Source organism: Microtus ochrogaster, unplaced genomic scaffold (genome assembly GCF_000317375.1).
Source record: "Microtus ochrogaster isolate Prairie Vole_2 unplaced genomic scaffold, MicOch1.0 UNK43, whole genome shotgun sequence".
Classification (NCBI taxonomy): Eukaryota; Metazoa; Chordata; class Mammalia; order Rodentia; family Cricetidae; genus Microtus; species Microtus ochrogaster.
Genome location: NW_004949141.1, coordinates 2,844,376 through 2,853,955, shown reverse-complemented (window position 1 = coordinate 2,853,955; position 9,580 = coordinate 2,844,376). Strand labels below are relative to the sequence as shown.

The 9,580-nt window shown below is 49.0% G+C and overlaps 1 protein-coding gene across 1 annotated transcript in view; it reads right to left on the bottom strand.

The window, feature by feature from the left end:
- Map3k13 (mitogen-activated protein kinase kinase kinase 13) overlaps positions 1-9,580 on the bottom strand; it is a 92,463-nt gene that overhangs the window by 4,337 nt on the left and 78,546 nt on the right. The window contains exons 10-12 of the mRNA XM_013354409.2: positions 9,288-9,425; positions 3,454-4,222; positions 642-709 (exon numbers count right to left, since the gene is read on the bottom strand). Coding sequence (XP_013209863.1) covers positions 642-709; positions 3,454-4,222; positions 9,288-9,425 — 975 coding nt within the window. The remainder of the gene's footprint in view (positions 1-641; positions 710-3,453; positions 4,223-9,287; positions 9,426-9,580) is intronic.

The window sequence follows — 9,580 nt, the reverse complement described above, 5'->3', positions numbered from 1 at the left end:
CAGAGGAGGGGTGGCTAGCTGTCTCGCCTTGACGGGGTCCTGTTATCTCCCACCCCAGAGGAAGACTAAAAGGCAACGTTTACAGAAGTAGAAAGGAGCCATGAGCTAAACTGCGGCCCCACCACATTCTCTAATTTATCCTTCTCTCACATGTGAGGACACTGGAAGAAGGTGGCTGTCTGCAAGCTAGGAAGAAAGCCTTGACTAGGAACAGAATCATTGTCACTGTCATCTTGGACTGTCCAGCTTCCACAACTGGGAGAAATACGTGTTGTTCCATAAACTTCCTAGTCTGTGATATTTGGCTACAACAGTGTGAAGAGATTAGCAAAGGAGGTCCACTAGGAACCACCAGTCACCATAAACACGTGCCACCTCTCCCCTCTCCCAAACCTGACGCTGTGCTGTGGAGTGTGACAGTGGATCTGTGTTCATGTTCCTCACTGTGAAGTTCTCTGGAAGTGAATCCGATGACCTGTGACCTGCTGTGCAGGGCAACCGTCAGACATGATGGGAAAAAGTCAGTTTACTTCAAACTCCCTGTAAAGTGGCTGCAGACGGGCCTCTAGCTGAGCCTGCATGGCACACTCGGGAGCTTCCCCACGACACTGAACATGGCCATAGGCTTGTGGGGGCTTTACCTCTGTCTTCGAGGAAACTCCACTTCACTGTCCACCTCCCCTTCTTCTTCCGAGGAGTCATCTCCACTCTGAGGAGGACAAGGGGGAAAGACCTTTATTGACTGTGGAATCTTCCTTCTCCCCATCTCTCTTACCTCAAACAGATTTAATTTCATTCTAAAGGGTTTAGTGATTGCCTGCTGATGGCCTCCTCAAACATATCCGTCCCCATCCTGGTAGAGTAGCACACAACTGGAATCCTGTCACTCCGGAGGCCAAGGCAGGTGGACTGAGGGCAGCCCAGGCACAGAGTGAGTTCTGGGCCATCCTGGGCTATTTAGTCAAATGCTATCTCAAAAACATATAAACAGGCCGGGCGGTGGTGGCGCATGCCTTTAATCCCAGCACTTGGGAGGCAGAGGCAGGCGGATCTCTGTGAGTTCGAGACCAGCCTGGTCTACAAGAGCTAGTTCCAGGACAGGCTCCAAAGCCACAGAGAAACCCTGTCTCGAAAAAACAAAACAAAACAAAACAAAAAAAAAACATACAAACAAACCCCCAAACAAAACAAACAACTCCCTAATACAAAGCAGAGCAGCCCAAACCATCACATCCATATGAACCCTCCATTCAGCAGCAATGTACCCTGTTTCCATGGCAACAGGTCCTTTACCAGGTGCTGGGAGACACATAACTTTCCCTTTGCCTTCAGGGGGTAGAGGCCCTGTGCAGGTGTCCAAAGAGGAGTGACCAAGAGGAAGCTGACAAGGTCTTGGATTTCGGATACTGTCCTGTAACATGAGTGGTTCTGGGGCCTTTCATAGGAACTCGACCTGGAAGGGGCTTTCCAGTTCTGCAAGCCCAGCAAGTTCTTTCCTCTTCCCACTAATTATTTTCCACTAATACCACAGCCATGTGAAGACGCACGGTGTTTGAATGTCAGTGTTAAATGTCATCTACTGTTAAATGTAAAAATAAGCTGTTTGGACTCAAGCACTCCACTGAAGGAGCAATGCCACAAGAACACTGGTCATCATGTTTCAATCTTTAAAAAGGCTCTTCATGCATTTTCACCGAGTCTATGTGTTGGCAGGAACCGCTGAGATGGTTGCTGGGGTCTGTGGCTGATGTGAAAGGCTGCATAAATGAACGGGGGGCAGCTAATCTTCCCCAGAGGGGATGTCATCGGCACTAAGTGCAGAAAATCGGCCCCGTGTAAGATCAGCTATGTACCCACAGTCCCTGGATCACAGTCTCCTGAGAGCTTAGACGAACCTACCACTAATGGGGCTGGAGTTAGTAATCTTGATTGCCAAGATGAGCAGTTACATCAGGAACCCCCGTGGAAAAACATCTGGGGAAAGGGAAGCTGAGCTGCTATGTACAGGGTGTGCGGTTCTAATGAGGCTGAGGGTGCTGCACGCTCTGGGGTCTGCAGAGCTAGAGATGGCACCGAAAGACAGCAGGGCAGTTCAAAGGTGTGACATGGAGTGGATCAGAAAAGGTGTGGATTTCTTTGGGGCTTGATGAAAATGCTTTAAAATTGGTCACTGAGATGACTACAGAACCATGGGTAAAAGGCAGGCTGGTGAGATGGCTGGGGGCAAAGGCATCTGCCACCAAACAAACCAAGGCTACAGTAGTGCATGTCTATAAACCTAGCACGTAAGAGGCCGAGACAGGAGAATTCTGAGTTTGAGACCAGCTTGAGCTACACAGCAAGACTCTGTCCCACACACCAACCAAACCAAATCAAACCAATCAACCAACTAGACAACCAGCCATCCTGTCCATTTAGATTCATGCACTCCATGTTACTGCCTATGGCGGACTCTATGTTACTGGCTACAGGGACTGGGGAGGGTGCAGAATGGATTAGCTCACATCCAGGTTGCCACGTGAAAGCACACGTGTACCCCTGCTCAGACAACAGTGGCACACCTGGAGGAAGGAACACAGTTCTGAGACAGCAGATAGTGCCCAGCCTTAGCTCCTTTCCCAAGAAGTATCCAGTTGAACAAACTCCCCTCAACAGTTATGACGAGCTGAAGTAACATCTAGGATTAAATGTTTACCATGTTCACAATAACCCGGTAGAGTCCTTAGCGAAGCAAGCTAACATTTAAAGCAGGCTGCATTCCAGGCGTCATTCTAGATGCTTCCTACTTACTAATTCAAGGAGTCTTCAAGTCGGCCAGCCTGGCAGAGTCCACTATTGGGCCCTCTGCACAGACAGTGGCAGATTCACAGAGGTGCTAAGGGGATGTCCCTGGCTTTGAACTGGTGAATCCCAAGCTTAGATATCCAACATCATGGAGGACTGCTAGGCAGCCAGTGGAGGAGACAAACAGGTTTCGGGATTCAGAGCTAGCTGAGTCAAGATGGCTGTTGATGTTACATTGTAAAGAGCATTGGTACCCAGGGGATTAAGAAGCACCAGTTTTAAAAGGCTGTGTAGCCAAACAGAATGCTGGCAAACAGTCACTATGTGCCTTCTCTAAGACCGTGTTTGCCATCATGCACCAGGAATCTCCACTCCTAAACTTCCTTGGGACATCCCTCAAGACTGGAGATCTAGAACAATAGCTTGCAAACATTGTGACATCTTTAGTATATGGTTATCCCAGTCTCCCCATTCAGTAACCCCCCAAATCCACTCCCTGGCCCATCACTGGAGCACTGTCGAGGGAGGAGCTTTTGAGTTAAAAAAAACACCACTTTTGGTGTCCTACCCTTTCCCAATGGCACGCCTTTTAATGCGCAGTTTTATAATGTGCACCACATGGGTGATGGCATTTGATGGCAGGGACAGTCTACTCTTGTCATCCCTTACCTTCTGAAGGGGCCGTGTCTTTTGAGGTAGTATTGGGGCTGTGAACTGATGAGAAATACCAGATTGACAGCCATTGAATCCATTGGCCTCCATTCTCTCGGAGTCTTGGGTGTTTCCCGAAAGAGGATTGTGTGCTGGTGAACTGGAACAGTCTGGACCGCTTCCCACTGGCTCAGTAGTGGGACCATCTAAAGACCCAGCATGCTCTGGTCTGCACTGGAGACAGGGATCGTAGGCTTCGGTCTGACAGCAGCCCCAGGGCCCAGCTTGCTCAAGTTCAGGACCCCTCCAGCAGTCTGCTGCCATGGCTGTGGAGATGAGGTCTGGGCTGGAGCCCGGCATCTGTCTTTGAGCATGGTTGCTGAGTGGACTCCGCAGGGCTGCTGCTGGGCCGAAATACCTCAGGTTATTGGCACAGGTTGCAATGTCCTGCCCATGTATATTGAGTCTGGGGTGGTGGCTCTGAGGCAGGTCAGAAGGGGGTTGCTGGTATTGCTGCTGGAGGGGGCTATGCTGATGGAGAGGAGGGCATGGAGCCTGAGCGTGATGTAGGTAGGTGGGGTGGGATGCATTTTCCTGGGTCGGCTGGCTTTTCAAGATTGCCGCAAAGTCACTGTGGCTGCCTCTACTATTCCCTCGGCGGTGACGTGGTTTGCTCCGGTATCGGCTCTTGCTGCTTGACAAGGACATTTTGGGACTTCCAGACAGAGGGGACGCAGTGGGAACTACTTCTGCACTGGGGATACCTTCAGATCGTAACAGGTCTGGCCTAAGAAGAAGAACAGATTTGTGTCAAACACATCGAACCATGTTTGGAGTAAAATGCGCCAAACTTTAAAATACACTCTTGGATTATAAATTTGTAACTTTGTGGGTCAACTCTGGTGTCTTGTGCCTGTTAGGCAAGCACCCTCCTGCTCAGCCACATCCCTAGCCCTACGCACTTTCGGTATTGTGTGTCTGTTTGTTTGAGATCGGGTCTTACTCTGTAGCTGGGGCTAGTCTCATCCTCACAGCAATCCTCCTGCTTCAGCCTCCTGAGTCCTGGAACTGCCAGCGTGAGTCACGCCCCTGGCTTCACACGCCCTCAGTCAGCATTCACAGACACAGGGATGTTTCCCAGTGCACACAGGGAGCTGCTTAATGTTATAATAGTACAGCGAGCGCTGTTTAAAATGGCAAATCTGGGAAACAACCTAAATGTCTAGTTACAGTGATTTCTTTTTAAAATTTAATTATTATTGTGAGAGGCATACATGGTGTGTGTGTGTGTGTGTGTGTGTGTCTGTGTGTCTGTGTCTGTGTGTCTGTGTGTGCATATGTTTATGTATGTTCCACATTGCATGTATGGAGGCCAGAGCATAACTGTGAGGAGCTGGTTCTCTTCTTCTACTGTGGGATCTGGGGATTGAACTCAGGTCATCAGGTTTGCGTATTGTTATCAGCTGAGCTGTCTTACTGGCGGCTTTTATTCCTCTGGATTCTGGGTCACTAGCTTTGTTCTATGAGATCCTTAATGTCTTCCTGGTACCCTCACAGGTATGGGTAGCAAGGAATGGGCATGGGGGTTTGCTCACATCAGACATCTGTCCAATGATCCGTCACAGAGGAGAGAGGTCTGGTACCACTGGACAAACCCCAGGTTCATTGGCAAGAGCTAAACAGTTTAAGGAGTTTGGTCTAGACAGGGTCTACTGAAACGAGGCATCCTTGTATACAGCAGGCACTCAATAAATCCTAAAGGCAGACGGGAAGGAAGGGTCTGGGAGGGAGAAGGCCCAGGGGGTTAGGCAAAGCAAGAAAGGGTTAGTGAGAAGCACAGTGGATCTCTTCTGTTTACTCCCTCTATGAGACAGGCTCCCTAGCCCAAGCTGGCCTTGAACTTTGTTAAGGATTACCTTGAGCTCCTGCGTCTTCTCCTCAGTGATGCAATTGAAGGCACACATCACTGTGCCTGTTCATACCACACTGGGAACTGACTCCTGGGCTTTGTGCGTGTTATGGGAGGAGGCCTATCCTAACGGGAGGCGGCCTCCTTGTTCCTGTGCCTCCGGGACCAGTTGTGAAGGTTATATGCAGGAGGAAACCTCAGCCCACATGTAAACAGGTGGTTTCTGAGCTGATGGATGAACTCGGGACCTCTCCCTTCTCGCCAGACAGCAGCACTCCTCTTTAGGACCAGATAGGACACAAACCAGCAGGAGGTTTTAGAGCTGCAAGGTCCACACATTCCTTTCTGAAACAGCAGAAGCCCTCTCTCAGCTAATCACGAGGCGTTCAGATGTGGTGGCTTGGAAGAGGGCAGGCAGCAGCCCCCTCTGCAAGCTGCCCCAGCCCCTCCCAACTCAGTCACAACATCTGAGACACCACTGTGTGTGGCGAACTTCTCGACCAGTGAGAAAGAACAACCACCACACGAGGATTCTTCTCAGATCACGCTTTAATGGAGTGCCCTTGGTTGAAGGAGAGCAGGAAGCGAGAGGCCCCGAGAGCACTAAGGCAGCTGCTTATATAGGGAATTGGCACACGGGTCGCCCTGTGATTGGCTGCCACCATCAGCTGACACCAGACTGCATCGGGATAGGCCCAAGGACGCTTATCCACCGCGCATGCGGGAAGCGGGGAGGGGGGGGCACGCAGCTCCCAAAGGCATAGCCAAATATGGAGTTGTTTATTTTCAACAAGACAGGATGTTGGCACCATCTTGTAATGGCGATCCTGTCCGGCTCCCTACAACTGTGCAAGTCCCAGAGCACTGCAGCAGACGCTCCTGCTGGTCAGCCTCAGCGGTGGGGAGGACCTGCATGGAAAGGGTTCGAGGGCTTCTACTGCAACAAGGGAGTCCTGCAGGGCTGGTAACAAGCTGTGGTGGCACCCAAAGGAGAGTTGAGGAGAAGTGTCCCCAGAGTGACCTTGCTCTACCATGTCAGTCACAATATGTAATGTGCTCTCACTGTTACCAGCCACTTCATAGCTGCATTCATCATCACAGGGCTTGGCTTGTCATCACAAAGAGGAACTGATTCTTTGACCCCAATAGCTTTTACTCCAGGGCACAGCTCTCTCCCACCTCGGGCTTCTCTTTTAGATGGACTTCTATGCCCTTCCTGAAGCCTATGGAAAACAGGCCGGGAGGGGCTACCAAAAAGTGTGATGGCGGATTGTGGTTGTCAGTTTGACACATCGTCCCAAGAGGGACTTTAAACTGAAGAATTACCTCCATCGGAGTTGTCACACAAGCTCGAGGAAATAAGTTTGATCCCCAGCACCCATGTTTAAAAAGAAGCCAGGTGTAGTGGCATGGTCTTGTAATCCCAGCTTGGGGATAAGGCTGAGTCGGGGGAGGAGGCAGAGATAGATAGATTCCTGGGATCCACTGATCAGACAGCCTAGCCTCCTTAGTGAACTCTAGGTCGTGTGAGACCCTGTCTCAAAAGAACAATGTGGATGTCATCTGAGGAACAACAGCCAAGAATGATCTCTTTCCATATGTACATACATACATGTACACCTGTTCACATGTGCTCACCTATGTGCGTGCACACACATACACACACCATACATACATGTGCACCTGTACATGTGCTTACCTATGCGCATGCGCGCACACATACACACACACACACACACACACACACACACACACACACACACTGAATAAAACAGCGGCTCACACCCTTAACCACCAAGGAAATGCAAACTAAAACTACTCTGAAATTCCTTCTCACCTCAGTTAGTGACCATCACCCAGAAAACAAATGCTGGCACGGATATGGAGGAAGGAACGTAGGCAAGCTTGGGGGGAGGCATGCACTTTTACACACACTGATGTCCACACTATGGAGATCAAGAGGCTCCTCCAAAAGCTAGAACTAGAATCACCGTCTGAGCTAGTTTCACCCCGCCTGTGAATGCACCCGAAGGACTGTGTGCCCTGCTCCAGAGAGACATGCACACGCATTTATTGCGGCTTGACTCACAACATATAGGAAATGAAAGCAGACTACACATATGTCAACGGAAGAGAGGATGGTGGAAATGAGGTTCATATGTACAATGGAATTTTATTGAGCTGCAAAGATAAATGAAATTATGAAAAATCCAGGGAAATGGAAGGATCTGAAAAATGTTATATTAAGTGAGGTAACCCCGGCTCAGAAAGACAAACTCCCCATGTTGTCTGTCATATGTGGATCCCAGCTCCAAGTGTAGATACGTGTACTTATGTGAGTGAGCCTGTGTGGTCAGGGGACCAGAAAGGGGCCAGTGGGAGGGCTACAGAATCCATCCAATGTGGGTGTGGAGGGAGAATACTAGGGGGAGAAGGCTCAAGCAGGGATGGGGAGCATGGAGATGGGAGGTAGGGAAGAGGAGAGAGAAGACACGGAGGGTCAACCAAAGCTAAGTGTGTATGAAGATGCCATAAAAGCCTGCTACATCTAAGTTAATAAAAAATTAAAAGATAAATTACATTCTTGGCTTGTGTTTCTCCGTCCTATTTTCTTATGGCGTTTGGCTTGAATCTCACAAGCCAGGACATTCTCTCCTTTATAGTAGCCTGGCCGGGAGGGAGCCAGTTCTCTGGCCAGTGAGAATGTAAGGCTCCACAGCATTTGGTGGTTCCAGAAAGGAGTGAAGAAGTATCCTGAGATGTTTTGAAGGTGCTAGGCATTGAATTTGGGCCCCCCTGCAGCTAAACACACACTCTACACAGAGATGTAGCTCCGCTCTCTATTACTGAGATTAAATCAACATAAAGCAAGTGCTATGAAAAGGGAAAGAAGCTGGGCATGGTGGCGCACACCTTTAGTCCCAGCAGTGAGAAGGCCGAAACCCTGTCTTGAAAAATCAAAACATAAAAATAACTGGGAAAGAATGGTGTCCTAAAAATTAAACTGTGCTTTTGGGCACCGATGCCCAATAGGTGATTTCACACTAATGAGCCTTCGCACTGGGGTGCGAGGACACATGCTTGTTTGTTACCCTGGCTACTTAAGAGATTGAGGCAGGAGGACACTGAGTTTGAGGCCAGTCTGGGCAACTGCCCAACAAACAAACTAACAAAACCAAATAAAACAAAAGTCATAAAAGTTTCATGTAAAGGTAGAGTACAGGGAACCTCTTGGCTCAGTATGCATAATATCAATGCCCTGTTTATTATTGGTGGTGACATATATATTATTAAGAACTAAGCAAATATATTGATCACTGTGTCAAAAATCAAGAATTACAATTAGCTCAGTTCTGTTTCTAGGGTTATAAGAATAAAAAGAAATCTCAGGCGGTGGTGCCTCACGCCTTTAATCCCAGAATTCAGGAGGCAGAGGCAGGTGAATCTCTGTGAGTTTGAGGCCAGCCTGGTTTATAGAGAGAGTTCCAGGACAGGCTCTAAAGCTACACAGAGAAACCCTGTCTCAAAATAAAAAAAGCCCACAAAAAACAAACAACAACAACAAAAAAGAGAGAAATAGAAAGAAATCCCATAACAATACCATTTACCCATGAGGATACTAGAGTTGAAAGAAGCCAAGCGACATGGCTCAAGTCACACACCTATAAAACAGGGCTGCAGTTTCAACCAGATTTGATTGTCCCTGTTGTACACGTCCTTGTCCTGTGTTTGGTACTAAGACAGAGGTCCTCAGGTGGTAAAAGTGAGACTTCTGGGGTCTGTGCCATGCTCTCTCATCTTCCTACTTGGCTTTACCTGCAGCCATGAGCTGCTAGAAAGCCCCAGAAAGGCCACATCTGGACATCTGAGACTGCCCTTTTCCAGTCCCGCCCCCCTTCCCCCGTTTATCTAAACATCAGCTACACAGATACAGTTGTCTCACCGCTTAGTCTGCACTCCAGCCTTGTGCGGCACACCCTTCCTTTTCATGAGCTTCTCCATGGCATTTGGGTGGATTATTGGACGGACAGGGTGCCGCTTGTAGGTCCCAGGATACTTCTTTTCCACTGCCTGCTCTCGCCTGTGGGACGAAGGACAAAGCCACTCTTGAGTTATGGTAGACAGAAAGTCAGGACAGAGATGATCTAAGGTGGTGACCATGGAACCAGAAGACACCCTCCTAATTCCCTACCTACAGAAGAGGAACCATGAGGCAGTGACACACACAGGCTGAAC